At 38.4% G+C, this 13,964-nt stretch overlaps 3 protein-coding genes across 5 annotated transcripts; 2 read left to right on the top strand and 1 right to left on the bottom strand.

Annotated features, from left to right (window-relative positions):
- The first annotated feature begins 195 nt into the window (after nt 1-195).
- Nucleotides 196-5,508, top strand: psenen (presenilin enhancer, gamma-secretase subunit). 2 transcript variants are annotated; one of them, XM_088307455.1, is made up of 5 exons: nt 196-403; nt 1,009-1,097; nt 2,221-2,302; nt 3,311-3,415; nt 4,212-5,508. In XM_088307455.1, the coding sequence occupies exons 3-5, from the start codon at nt 2,242-2,244 to the stop codon at nt 4,349-4,351; spliced, it is 306 nt and encodes a 101-aa protein (XP_088163581.1). In that variant the 5' UTR covers nt 196-403; nt 1,009-1,097; nt 2,221-2,241; the 3' UTR covers nt 4,352-5,508. The 2 variants fall into 2 exon arrangements, with proteins under 2 accessions (XP_088163581.1, XP_088163580.1); XM_088307454.1 differs by having other exon boundaries at nt 931-1,097.
- A 1,405-nt stretch (nt 5,509-6,913) lies between these two features.
- hspb6 (heat shock protein family B (small) member 6) lies at nt 6,914-9,541 on the top strand. Of its 2 annotated transcripts, XM_088305996.1 has the most exons (5): nt 6,914-7,053; nt 7,133-7,295; nt 7,601-7,723; nt 7,819-7,964; nt 8,663-9,541. In XM_088305996.1, the coding sequence occupies exons 2-5, from the start codon at nt 7,140-7,142 to the stop codon at nt 8,694-8,696; spliced, it is 459 nt and encodes a 152-aa protein (XP_088162122.1). In that variant the 5' UTR covers nt 6,914-7,053; nt 7,133-7,139; the 3' UTR covers nt 8,697-9,541. The 2 variants fall into 2 exon arrangements, with proteins under 2 accessions (XP_088162122.1, XP_088162123.1); XM_088305997.1 differs by lacking the exon at nt 8,663-9,541 and having other exon boundaries at nt 7,819-8,114.
- Nucleotides 7,077-13,948, bottom strand: proser3 (proline and serine rich 3). The gene is made up of 13 exons (XM_088305999.1): nt 13,882-13,948; nt 13,249-13,357; nt 12,925-13,163; nt 12,681-12,832; nt 12,495-12,589; nt 11,801-11,886; nt 11,587-11,717; nt 11,247-11,485; nt 10,279-10,961; nt 10,026-10,191; nt 8,657-8,807; nt 8,386-8,467; nt 7,077-8,277 (listed from the first exon to the last, which is right to left on the bottom strand). Exons 2-13 carry the CDS (start codon nt 13,342-13,344, stop codon nt 8,220-8,222), a joined length of 2,178 nt encoding a protein of 725 aa, XP_088162125.1. The 5' UTR covers nt 13,345-13,357; nt 13,882-13,948; the 3' UTR covers nt 7,077-8,219.
- Between the last annotated feature and the right edge of the window lie 16 nt (nt 13,949-13,964).

The raw sequence follows: 13,964 nt of genomic DNA, 5'->3' as shown, positions 1-13,964 counted from the left end.
ACAAATGGTTTAAAATAAGTGAGTTGAAAAGGTCTTATAACTACTTTAGTTAAAAAATATTGTAACCCTGTTAATTTGGCCATTATAGTTTAATGTATAAATTCTCCATAATTACGTTGAACGTGACAGATGTGTACTTCACGCTTTCGCCACTAGATGGTAGTATAAGAATGCACTCGGTGAAACATCTTCGTTTTATGACGTCACTGTTCCGTGTTTCTCAACGACGAACGCCGAGAGATGGCAGAGAAGACCAAAAGCTGAACTGGAAATAGAAGTCGATTTAAGAATATAATTGATACTCAACCCAACTTTAGATATACTTAGAAATATCTTCGAGGACCTTTGATCGTTCACCTATACTGGACTTAGATCTAAATCTTTGTGAAACGTAGTTATCCCGGTGAGTTGTATTGACGTTAGCATGCTAATCCTTCGAGGAGCCGCTAAAACGCCTACATTAGTTTTAATACATATTGTTGGGGGGGAAAGAACCAGTCATGAATATATGACTGTGATAACTATTAAGTGAATAATGTTGTTTGGTGTTTGTTCCCTTTTCCGTGTTGAATGGACATGAGATATGCTACAAGCCTGGCTACACATCCCTAACTTTATGTAGCGTAACATTATGTTTCAATGCGTTTGTGAGTTTGTAATTGGTTCATTTTATGTGTGTTATGTACGATTTAGGATACTTAAGATAAATTGCATTCCAATTCATGCCTTTTAAATATGAATGTGGTTATTTTGGAGCACCCTAATATCACGTATGCTGTACTTTGTGTTATTACTGTGTTATGACAGCCTATTTGGGTTTACATTTAAGTAAAAGTAAACATGTGAATGTAAAGTTATAGCTTTATATTAAGTTACTAAGTCATTTATATACTTTATACTAGTGAATTATTCTCTACATGTTTTGTACAGGCCTTTTTTTTTATTGAGGCGTCTCTGGACCTTGTTTCCTGATGGTCTGTCCCAACGTTTAATCTTCATTTGCCCCAGTGCCTGGATCTTCAGCTCCCATCTCATCTCTACTCATCACTTCAAAAGTCTCTCTTGGACACCTTGAGTCGATCACTTGGCATTAAAGGGTAGGTCATTTGAGGTGGAATCTGTCTTTTACAATATCACTTAGTTACAACTAACCTCCTCATCGAATAGACTCGAGTTGGTTAACCCCAATCTTAGACTACCAGACCTGTCATAGGTAATCTTACTGTTAATAAATAGGGTTATAAACTCAAAATAAACTATCTATATAATACTATAACTATAAAAGTACTGATACACTTGTGCACTACTAGATGGCGCAATTGTAGGGTGACTTTGTGTTAAATTGCAATGAGCTGTCAAGGGACTGGACTTGAAGTTGTCCAGTCCATTGTCCTTGTCCTCGGTTTTGGCTCATCACTGAACCACTCAAAGTTCAGAAACCAAGATTAATTCTAATCCACAGGGGGCAAAAAAAATCTTCACACAGTATGGAAATTAATCTGCATCAATATATTGGTTTGCCATATGTCCTGAAATCAAATTTCTTCTATTGCTCAAAGTATCTTTATATTACTTAAAGCGTAGGTGTCAAACGCTGGTCATTTGAATCAGGTGTGTTGCAGTAGGGAGAGATGGGAAAACGTGCAGGAAAGTGGCCCTCCAGGACCAGAGTTTGACACCTATTGCTTAAAGTATGTATCATGTTCAATATAAACATCACAATCAATACAATGCATAAATCATTACAAAAATATTTTGGTAGACCTACACAAAATTGTAGTCTAGTATTTTACAGTCTGTACTTTATTAATTGACATGAATCACTTTCAATGAACTGTGTGCATTTTTAGAATCAGAATCAGAAATCCCTTTATTGTCATTTAGATTTTATACGACCAAAATGAATTCATAATATCAGTATTGTAGCATAATTAATGTATGTGCTAGCGTAGCGGTTAGCCACTCGCGATTATCGTTAGCATCTTGCCAATCGCTCAACTTCTTATACCCATGTTACCCATGTTATCACTGTAAATACACATGTTTTCCAACCATAGATTTTACATGGGTTACGTATCAATTTATGGTTTTAAGAATCTATATCAGGTTATGAAAAGGAATATGGAATAAATGGATTAATCGATTTTTTTTTTTTTTTTAAACCCACCTCTAAAGTATCTTGTCTTCTGTTTTGTTTTTGTATCCCTTTATCTTTCTCAGAGAAGAACCCACACAGCCACTATGAATCTGGAGAGACTGCCAAACGAGGAGAAACTTGGACTTTGCAAAAAATATTATCTTGGTGAGAGCAAATGACATTTATATATTTTTGGCTTCTGTTTTACTCAGGTGTTACTCAAGATTTTGATAATGTAAATAATTACATAAATGCACATGCTTAAAGCATCAAGTGACAAAATGACAAAAATAAACATTTTTAATTTTGAAAGGCACATAGAAAAGATCCAATGACAAAAATTACCCACACACTGTGATTTCTCTAACCCCTCTCCTTCAAAGGGCTCTCCTGTATAAAAATTCCCATTCAAAGATGGCTCAATACTGCTGAACAGCAAATCAGCATTCAGCACAAAAACTTTTTTTCCACAAACATTAATTTAAATCCTTTAATATTATACTACCAGATGTTTTCCTGCATGTCATTCAATTCCCATTCAAACAGTAAAGATGGTCCTAGAAGTGTTTCCCTTTGAAAGGAGAGTCATACGCTGCTTGTACAAATTAAGCCACTATTTGCCTTTGAAACACTATTAATGACTGTGGAATATGTCCATGTCTTTGAGGACACAAATTTACTAAAAGCTTTGGGGGGGTTGGTGTGAGGGAGAATCTCTTTCTTTTTTAATGTACTTTTGAGATCTAAGTGATGGTCATGACACACAAATCCAGCTATGGAGTTTTAGGCACTGGTGAGTGGTATCTGCCATCTTTTGGTAAACTCTGGTAAGACTGGTCATCTTTCAAGAACACCCATGGTTGATGCAATTAAGCCCTTCAGATGTTATTAATAATAGATTCCTTGAACGATAAAATAAAGAATTCGGTGTCTGTTGTATAATGAAGTGATTGTACAAGTAAATAGACTTTAGACCAAATGCTTACAGAAGAGGAAAGAGGGAACTCTTGGCCCAAGTACAGCACAGTCCGAATAGCCGGGTGACAGTATAGTTATTTAAGGCCACTAAACTGTACAAAGTGTCAGCGTAGTGAGTTATATTCTTCAGGTGTTAGTCCATCCAAACATGGTCCAAATACACTTTGTATTATTTATACTTTGTGTTTCTCCCAGGTGGATTTGCTTTTCTGCCATTCCTTTGGCTTGTCAACGTTGTTTGGTTTTTCCGAGAAGCTTTTGTCAAACCAGCCTACACTGAACAACTGCAGATAAAAACATGTGAGTGCGCCAATTGGTAATCTTACCTGATGTTTTAAGTATCAACACAGAACAAGTGCATCAATTAAATGCTTCTAAGTAAGAACATGAAATATTCAAGCATTTCATTAGAATTGTTGGAATCTTTTACAGTCAAGTGTTGCTTGAGTCCAAATAGCTTCTGAATGAATGTACCATGTTGAATATCTCGGTCTCGTAACTCATCAGGCATTCGGGTCACCAATGTGATGCCCGTGGGCTGGCCCGTTCTAAAAATAGCTCACCAATGATGGGACATTGTATTTCAGTGATTTTTTTTAGAAGTAATGAATTCTATGGGAATTCTAAAAAAATATAAGTGTTGCATAGTGATATTTGTTTTATAATTTTTGTGAAACCACATTAACATGATCAGTGTTCTTGGATAATTGATTATTTTGATATATTTTAAGGAAGAATGGCACTCTGTAATACTATTCTTTATAAAACATATAGAAATAATATAAGATTAGAGCATTGAAATAATCAAATCAGGAAAAATATTGGCGGAATTATGGTTTGTATCTTGAAAAATTGTAAGTCAAGTCACTCTTTTCTCAAGACACCATTGAACGATACATTGATTGTGTTGAACGGAATAAACATTACAAGCCATGATCAAAAAGCACTTGGCGACAAAATTGCGTGCCTGCTTGACGTTCAGTAAAATAACTCTTACTGGTTCAAACAGAAAGGTATTACAGAGTTAAATTTTTTTATTTCTTAGCATGTCAACTGACAATGGCTTTTTTGTGTGTTTGTTTTGACATTCACGCAGATGTGAAGCGCTCAGCAGTGGGGTTGCTGTTTTGGGTCGCAGTACTCACCACTTGGATCACTATTTACCAGCACTACAGATCCCAGTGGGGGGAGGTGGGGGACTACATCTCCTTCACAATTCCACTGGGCATTCCTTAAAAAGACCTTTGTGTGAAGTAATGTCAAAAAAATGCCAAATGAAATAGAAGTTAAGTAATAAAAAAAAAACAAATGCTATATTAATCAGAATACCATTTTTAAACTAGTGAAGGCGCACACAACAAATTATTGCAAATAATTTTGGGGACTTGACTTCCATGTTAACTGCATCGCTATGGGTTTAATTATGAATCAGGGTGGGTTGCATCGGGAAAAAAAATAAGTATGATTAAAATAGTTTATTACTCATAAGATGGTTGGACAAGTTTACTTCACACAAGGTCTTTAACATCCTTTTGTTTTGCATTCTGTCTAAAAGTGTTGAAGTAATTTCTTATGTTTGTATTTGTAAATGTTCAAAATAATAGTGGACATTTAATGGATAAGTTTGTGCTAGTCCTTTGGTTCTTAACCTGGGCTCATTGACAAATGTACTGTATGTCCCGAGGGCACGGGACCAAGAAATGCTGTATGCGGTATAATGCCCCTCGAATTAAAAAAATTAAATAAAATTGACGTCAAAAAGCAGCTCCAATAGAAGTGGGGCTAGCAGAGTGATTTTCTAGTGTCATTTTCTCAAACATAAAATAAACGGCATAATTAAACTCCCAGTTCCCGCCAAGCCATTAGTATGGGATGCGCACATTCCTTTTTTTCCCCTGATTATTTCTTTCACCTCCTTAAAATGACCAAGCCAAGGCTTTCCTCAATATAGCAGAGGTGCACTCTACTTCTCAACTAAACATCCGCAACTCCCAAATATGGAAAAGGTTCCACTGGGGCGCCGTCATCCTTGGATGCTGCCCCACAGACGTTTCACACTGAGCAAGTGTGGCGGAAGCCTTTTCGCTTTGATTTGACTTAGTAGGACGTAGCATGTTCTTGACAAACCCATCACATTGTGTATGATGCATGGGCGCAACAACAGAACACGTTGCTCAAGGTGGGCTTTTGATGTCTGGGTGCCACGCCTCGGTAAAGTGTTCTAGTGATGTCAGCGCATCCGGTAGGAGAGAAGTTGGCAAGTTTCAATTTTTCCAATTACAAAGAGTTAGGTGAAGCTGTGTACCACTCTGAATGAAACCATTTTGTACTTTGTGGATGAGCACTGTTTTACCCTTGTTTGAATGACAAATAAAAACCATGACCAATTCTTATATGTGTTACATTCCTTATTAAAACGTCAGCATAAAAGACTGCTGTACAATAATACTGTATGAACACAGGCATGTTCATTGACTCATCTGTGAGGTATGTTGCAGACACATAATCTAAAATGCAGTAAAGGTCGCCTAAAGTCTGGACAATTATAGGCGCCTGTTGTGAAACCCAATCCCTTAATCCCTTAAAATGTGCCCTCACTTCCCTATTATCCTTTATGAGTCAGAGCATAGTCAGTGCCGTATTTAGACAGTGCAAGTTAAAACTTAGATGACAGGTTCCACATTACAGGATACTGTAGCGCTTCAATGTGATCACTATGTATCAGAACATTCTGTACCTTTTAAAGGAGACATGCTTGATATTGAAAGGGAATGAATGAGGTCCTTTTATGGATGTCTTAATTTTCGTGTTGATTTCTGTGATGCGAGTCTGTGTTCATGTTTCAAAAACTTCCTTCATGGATCAATAAATGAATCTATGACTTCCTGAGTCAAAATATCACCATAAAACTGAATTCATTCACTGTCATGTCAGGTAAAATGAATGTACTTTTTGGCTTCTATATCCGTCAATGGTAGTGAATTCATACAAGTGTAAAAGTAAGGTAGCCATTCTTATGAATAAGAAACAATATGATGAGATCATTGAGGGGTGAATAGAGGGAGGCAAGATGCAAGCTGCTTTACAAACACATAGCTGACATTGTGCTGTAAACAAACTCCATGTCAACTAACCATGTTGTGCTGCGGGGCCTCTTTACGAGTATTAGACCAGACAGCTAAGTTGTTAGCATTCACTATTTATAGTTAGTGTGAATGAACCGATTTGAAGAAAAATAGTCATATTGCAAAATATAGTGTGCCTTGTTTTCTCCATCCATCAACATCCGTTACCAATGATAACTGGTCCAAAATGTCAGCCTCATAAGTACGTTTAAACTCTGTAAACCATTTTTAAGTTGAGATAATAAAGTGTGGGATTGTTGCTAATCATAGAAGAATGTTTTGACTTGGTACACTGACTTAATTGAGGGGCAAACTTAACTGGCAGCCCACGTGCAGTGGCATGTGTTTGAAGCCCCCTTGCCGTCTGTTGCCATCTCTCTGGCTTATTGGCCAGGCAGCCAACCAGCACCACAGCTTTTGAACTTATTTTTAGCTATCCCCATCTTGAAAACCGACATTCAGTGCACGTTCGGTCTGATGACTTAAAGATAACAGTTAGTTCATGACAGCAGTACAATTACCCCCCCCTCCCTGAACAAACAGTTGGATACAATCTGATCCCAATAATTCACTAAAAAGTCTATGACAGCTGCTTCAGTCCCAAAACAAACTGTCCTGCTGCACGAACAGGATCCCAAAAGGGTACACATGCTCAGGACACAACAGAAGCGAGGTGTCCCTATGAATTCCCAACTCATTATGCAACTCCAGTATATAACCGGCTATGCTCAGCAGCCCGGAGTCACAGCCACTCAAAATCACACTCAGCGCAAGGAATACTTGATATCCCAACACACTCCACTGAAGAGAAAGGTAGGTAGTGGCCACCAATATTCTGCTGCCATAACTGCCTTTACTTTTTTTTTTTTTTTTTCCAATTTTGTTTTCTCAGATTTGACATGGATTTTATCCTACCACCCACACTCCCAGTTGGTGGCATTCAATGGGAGAAGGTTTTGCCGCCACTTTTCCCTCGTCTCCATGAGACTTACGGACAATATAGCTGGACACCACAACTGCTAAATCCAGAGACTGATAGTACCACGGCTGCGGAGGTGAATCTGTTTATTTACTTAATTGGGTTTAACATAGTTGGACAAGATAAATGATCCATTTAATTCGGTGTGGGCTTGAAAGAGGATCACTAAATGCAGCCTAAAACCTTTCAAGTGGGGTAAACCGCTGTCAAATTTACAAGTGTATATATAAGAAATAATTTCATGTTTGTGCTCTACAATAATTGAAAATTGGAGATGTTGTAGTAGTCTCTCAAATGATTATTTTATGCAGTCTTATATCAATGGTTTAAATGTAATCGAATTACAGTAATTTAATCTTGCAAATTATTTTATGTTGGCAGGCCATTTGTGATGATAGTGGATTTACAATCCAAGTGGATGTGAAACTTTTTAACCCCAAGGACCTCATGGTCAAAGTGATCGGAGATTTTGTAGAGGTACAAGGAAGGCATGAAGAAAAGAAGGTTGGTGTTGCGTATGGTATAATGCAATATTTTGAGTGCTGAACATTGCAGCATGTCACTGACCGTATTATTCCCTTTCCTATATGTTCTTTTAGAAAGACAGCCCTGGGATGACAACGCGACAGTTTAACCGTCGCTATCGAATTCCAAAAGGAGTGGACACCATGGCTTTGGAATCAGCAGTTTCCCCAGATGGTGTCCTGATCATCTCAGCACCCATGCTGCCAACAGAGACGTCCAGGTCGAAGCCATTCTCATAAATTATTACATAGATTGGTCTCTGATATTTGTAAATAATGCTCTTGCGCATCAAATATTTCATAGTATTTCAAGAATGCACACTTTGTAAATATTGGGTACACAAATTAAAAGCTATTTTCATTTTAAGCAACCATGTTGTGATTAGGATTTTTTTTATTGTATTGTATTTCTTCCATAAATGTTAATAAATTACACAAAAAAAATCTAATTTGGACAATTGTCACGTGTCACTGCATCAAGTTGGGGTAACTTCTTGCTTATCCAGGACGTTGTGTAACATAAAGTCCACTTGACTGGAAGGAAAATAACAATTTAGATCTCAAAACGTGAGAGAAATGACCAAACAGATCTCAAAATGTTTTGATGATGACGTATGTCAAACTGAAATATCCCAATTTTACCTGATTTTCTCCTTAACGCATTTTCTTTGCGTGCGAAGGACTCGTAGTAAAGGGTCGTCTTCAAATTCTTTCTCATCTGAATCTGACAACCGTGAATCATGATTATGGAAATCTAAAGAGTCATTTTTGTTCCAACTATATGCTACACTCATTACAGAATTAAGTCTATAATCATGTTTATGAATGCGGAGGAGTCACAGCCATACAAGTAGTGCTCACAATTAAGAGTTGGGGTAAAGGTTGAGTGCCCTGTGTCATCCCCTTGGCTCACCTTCAGCCTCCTGCAGCAGCTCGGACATGACCTCCAGTGAGGTGTGCACATTGCAAGGAAGAAGTGAGGATTGCGGAGGTGCAGCAGGCGAGAAGACAGCTGCCACTTGTGGAGAACAATCCTCTGGTGGGAACAGGACTTCTGAAACAACCTACCAGATCCAATGAAAACATCCTCCTGGTTAATCCATACAGAACATGACGATTTCCTTACAAATCCTGCTGACATGATGTTTATACTTATTGTTGTGGCACTGTCATTTATAGTGACCTCAAACAAGATGATTTTTATTTTAGTGGCGTAGGTTTGTCCATATGCTTACTTGTTCTTACCTGCTGTTAATTCAGTCTGATCTAGTTTGTGGAACATGTCAGCTCAGGCCTGCATTCACGCTAACCTCCATAATGGCAAAACCCTTCACTCAACATCTCAACACGACACTGGAATGTAAAATGGGAGCACTCTTGCAACTGTACACAATACTGTCAAGTAAATCAAGTCTGTTTAGCCAGGCTAGTGTAGTTAGCATGTTAGTGTGTCTACAACCCTTCAACTGTTTACTATGTGTTTATATGCTGGACTGACTGTTGATGTTATGGGGATTTCAATTTTTGTGACATCTTAAATTAATTTGAGAAAATATCTTTGCAAATCATTGAATGTTCATTGACTATTGTAGAAGGAAAATTTGTCAAATGTCTAATATGAATCAATTGGTCAGGTAATCTGAAAAACAAAACACGTGTATCTATATATTAGGGCAGCTCAATATTGGAAAAAGATGCAATCTGGATTTTGGCTATAGCGATATCGATATTATTGCTATATTTAACATGTATATAAAGAAATAATTTTTTGTTATCTAATAAAAAACAAGCAATCTCAGTGTGTTCTTGGCTAATTAACTATAATTCGACCTGATAATGTCAAACTACGAGGTGGCGATGCGCGTTTAAATTTGCATCTGACTGGTCAAATTCAGATAGAAGCATACATTTCAATAAGACAATTATGGCATGTCTTTGCGATATGCAAAGGCTATTATTGCAATAGCGATATTTTTTCAATATATTGTCCAGCCGCACAGGAATACTCAGCACCCTTGGCTGCCATTGTACATTCCGAAAAATCCAACTGTAAACCGGTAACAGTGTTTTACGACATGCCAACGGTGTAGCAGTTATGGCTAAGATTTGCTTGTTTACGAACATGGCTTTGGTCATGAGACGCAAGGGGGGCAGGAAGTAGCGTGAGACTCAATCAAATATTGCTAACAGTTTGAAAACTGCTAACCTAATTCACATAAAACTTTGCATGAAGATGATGACAATAACTTTGATACAAGCGGTGAAGTTGTGTACATGCTGACCTGTCCTAAGGCACGATGTACTGGAGATGGTGGCGCACGGTAGCCTGTATCTTCGCATCTCTCCTGTTGCTGTGGATCTGCCCGTGTCTTGCTCTTTTTTGGAAGCTTCTGATGTGCATTGCTTGTGGCGCTCGTTATATCAGTATGCTCACTACACCTAGTACACCTGCAGGAATTTCACATCACATGAATGAACATTCAATTTAAGTGTAAAAGCTAATCAGGACATCACGTACATGTCTTTGTATTCTACCTTATCGATTTCTTCTGCTTTCTGATTATCCTCTTGGTCTTCCCACTTTCACCAACTTGCTTTGTTTGGTCTTTTTCTGTTTTAGTCATTTCATTCATCATTCTGGAGTTGTCGTGATGACCTCCATCTACAGGTCGAGACTGACTCCCTTCTTCCATGTGTCTAGAAGGACTGTCTTCTTCCGTAGATTTCGAAGGATAGCCGATTTTGACTTGCGTAGATGTAGATGGACAGCTGCCTTCTAAAAGTCTAGATGGACTGCTACGTTCTCTTGGCACAGAAGTATGATCTCCATCTGGAAGTCTTAAAGGATAACCTAGAACTGGATGTCTAGAAGCAGCAGGAGGCGGTGATGGAATGTGCCGGTGAGGAGGCTCTTCCATGTAACTTTGCTTTAAGTTTCCAACGACTTTGGTTTCTTTACTTAAGGTCTCTTCTGGTTTCTGTGGATTGCTATGCAACGAGCTAGCATGAGGTGACTGTACAGGGCAGGGAAGAATATCACAAAGGTGATGCATGTGCGCAGGAACATGCGCAAGAGACTGTGGTTGGTAGAGTAGTGACTCAGAGACAGCACCGGCAAGGGGGATGGGAGTTGAGGGGTGATGTCCATGGGTTTCACTGGGATCAGGAAAAGCTCCTTGGGAGGGTTCATGGTACGGAATACTTGACTCCTGCTGCTGCTATGGATGGTACAAGAAAGAAGTGACTTTTAACTCTTTCACTGCCATTGACGGATATATACGTCAAAAAATGCATTTTTTTTTTTTAACCTGGGCTGGCAGTGAATGAGTTAAAATACATTTAAATACACAAAAGATCAAAATAAGAGTTGTGTCAACTGACACAACCTTTCCAAGCTAGAATTATGGCTCTGATACTCTTATAGGAGTAACCGTATGATTGTGCAGAATGAACTTCACGGTCTGTGTATGATATATAAAGAAGGTTGCAACAATGACTCCAACCTTGTAAGGGTCTCCATTTAAAGGGGAAAAGTGGAGACTGAGGCCAGGGTCCTTAAATGTGGAGGAACAAAGTCTGGCGTTTTGCTGGGACTGACATCGTTCACTGGCCTGCTCCATCTTTCTTCTCAAACGCCACTGGGAAAGGATGTCTTCTTCTGGGCGTGCGGGGAGTTCCCGTAAGGAAGTGACAGCGTATCTTTGGAGGGGCACAGCTGAAGCAGAGTCCAATGTGGCCATTGCTGCCAACGCCACAATAAACAAATCAGATAGTTTACACTGGAGGAACACACTCAATGACTAAAATATGACACAACTACTGATGCGCCTCGTGTCCTACTACCTGTAGATTTTATTGACGAGTTAATGGCACGTCTCTGCGCTGTCTCGTTTAAATTGACTGGAGAAGAGTGATCTGAGCATCCCAGGCCCTCTGAACTGACAGGAATCGATCCACTGCTGAGAATACTGTTACTGGAAGGAAAGACAAAACGTTCATCTAAATTAAGGAATTAATTGATGCAATCTAACTTTTGGGAACAAGCTGCTGCGCAAACCCTCTCTGCAGAAGTCTACTGGCCCTCTCTTGAAGGTGAAGTATCTCTGTGTCCTCAAACTCACTCTGAGATGTGTCTAACGGAATCTGAGTTAAAAAGGAAAAGGATTGAAAGCAAAGCTGTAAAAAAGAAAAACTGTATTGCATAAGATATAATCAAAAGTATCGTGTTGTAAACACAGGAATTGGGTAAGAATTGACCTTCTAAAAACAATTTTCTTACAAGTGCAAATGATGTATAATATGGGTTTCTTTTGAAAATTAATTACAGTACTGAATAACTTTTAGCTATTCCAATTTACCAAGAGGTACCTTTAAGTATCTCAAACATCATAACCAATAACAAGGATTCCTACAAATATTCTTCAGTTAAGTGTTATCCTGAAATTTTAATTAGCATGGCCACTTATTTTTCTTACATGAGCTATAAAAACCTAAAATCTTCCTAGAATCTAAACCTCCATCTATCTAATATGGTAGTCATTCACTTGTATAGCGCCTTTCCACCTATTAAGCCCCTCAAAGCTCTGCTGTCACATCTACCTGCTTTGTTACAGCTCCAGCTGTTGTGCGCTATATAAATAAAGTTGTATTGTATTGCTGATGACATAGTATCAGGAGCAACTGGGGATTCAGTATTTTGCTCAAGGATACTTTGACATGGTCGTATTATATTGTATTCCCAGTGAACATACATATGCATTCATGTTATAGTCTCCTCTGCGTGGTGAAGAATTAAAGTCATCTTGCGGGAAGTCTGCTGGACTGGAGGTTGCTTGGCTGTGGTGATCTTCCGGGTCCGGCAAAAAAAAAAAAACATAAAAGGAGATGTTTTGACATTTAAGGAACCATATAATTTGAGCAAACATTCTGAAATGTACCTTTGTGTGAAGTTTTAGTTGGTGTGGAACTATGAGGTAAAGATGAGGAAGACATCCACCACAAAGGCACCCTCTCCTCTTCAAATTCAGAGGACATCACCTGCCGCTCCTCTCGACTCAGCGGTTGTCCATAGCGAAAACGATCAATGTACCTGTCAGAGCAATGTACCGTGAGAGCATGTCATTTTTTTTTTTACATAATAAATCAACATGATTTTGTTTGGATTTTAATTCTGATTCATACTTTGTCACTACTGAATCCCGGTGAACTCCTATCTGAGAGGAATAAGTAGATTTTGCCACTCTTGAAGATAGTGAAGGTGTTTCCAGGTCAGATAAGGTATGAGAAGAAACATGATCAACGGAAGGTCCAGAATGTGCGAAGATAGATGATCCGTATTTGTCAGGGCAATGATTGTCATTTTTGTCATCCGTGTGCACTTTTGGACGCTGCTGCTGGTGTGAACGTACTGGAATCGAACTCTGCAAAATATAGTTTTAAAATGTAAAGAAACAAGTGGTTTAACACCAATTATGTCCATATAATTTGTAACGTATTATGTTACACCTGTTTGTTCCTTTTGTTCGGCAAGCCCTTAGCGCGAGACTGGCTGAAGGATGGCCTCACCATTGGAAAAGCTGCTGGCTTGGACGCATTCTGCATTGTCACAGAATTTCTAGAATTCAAAAAAATAAATTAGATTGAAATAATTGAGACTCAAATTGTAAACCTCCAGCTCCAAACCACAAAGTTCTTTGTTCAAGTCCCTTGTGACCAAATCCAAAATGGCAAATACTGTACTTGTGGGAGCAATGCTATTTTGTTTCATGATTACTGTCAATGAACCTTTGAGCAAGGCACCAACCCCGCAACCTCCCAGGTCAGAATAAAAGCATGAACAATTACATTTATATATAAAACGTGTTCTATCTCTATCTTACCAGGATTTCATGAACAATTTTGCTGTCGAATAAAATCAGAAGACGTCGGACGGATTAAAGTTATTTAAAGAGACCACGCTTGTTGATCTTAAATAACAATTATTTTACAGTAACTTCAGACAGGTTACGCACTCACGATGTACACAAAACACAAATTCCATGGATTCAAACGCTTCCAGACGACCAACATTTGGTAGAACAAGGTACAAATTTGCTACATGTACTCTTTTGAAAATATTTTGTATCCATTGAGTCTAACCTTAGACTTCAATTGCAGTGCTGTTATCTTCTTGACAACTGGTAAGCAAAAGAAAACTACCGGTCGTTGTTTACGTCGAGACG

The sequence above is a fragment of the Idiotropiscis lumnitzeri genome, chromosome 10 (assembly GCF_059441095.1).
Source record: "Idiotropiscis lumnitzeri isolate Australia: NSW breed Sydney's pygmy pipehorse chromosome 10, RoL_Ilum_1.0, whole genome shotgun sequence".
NCBI lineage: Eukaryota > Metazoa > Chordata > Actinopteri > Syngnathiformes > Syngnathidae > Idiotropiscis > Idiotropiscis lumnitzeri.
Note: the sequence above shows the minus strand (reverse complement) of the source record. Positions and strands in the feature narration are given on the sequence as shown.

Coding starts and splice junctions, on each gene's coding strand:
- psenen (XM_088307455.1), top strand. CDS start 2,242: ATGAATCTGGAGAGACTGCCAAACGAGGAGAAACTTGGACTTTGCAAA. Junction 2,303..3,310: donor TTGCAAAAAATATTATCTTG/GTGAGAGCAAAT, acceptor TGTTTCTCCCAG/GTGGATTTGCTTTTCTGCCA. Junction 3,416..4,211: donor ACAACTGCAGATAAAAACAT/GTGAGTGCGCCA, acceptor ACATTCACGCAG/ATGTGAAGCGCTCAGCAGTG.
- proser3 (XM_088305999.1), bottom strand. CDS start 13,344: ATGCAGAATGCGTCCAAGCCAGCAGCTTTTCCAATGGTGAGGCCATCC. Junction 11,718..11,800: donor AGTAGACTTCTGCAGAGAGG/GTTTGCGCAGCA, acceptor CTTTCCTTCCAG/TAACAGTATTCTCAGCAGTG. Junction 10,962..11,246: donor TAAATGGAGACCCTTACAAG/GTTGGAGTCATT, acceptor TACCATCCATAG/CAGCAGCAGGAGTCAAGTAT.
- hspb6 (XM_088305996.1), top strand. CDS start 7,140: ATGGATTTTATCCTACCACCCACACTCCCAGTTGGTGGCATTCAATGG. Junction 7,724..7,818: donor GAAGGCATGAAGAAAAGAAG/GTTGGTGTTGCG, acceptor ATGTTCTTTTAG/AAAGACAGCCCTGGGATGAC. Junction 7,965..8,662: donor CTGCCAACAGAGACGTCCAG/GTCGAAGCCATT, acceptor GCTCACCTTCAG/CCTCCTGCAGCAGCTCGGAC.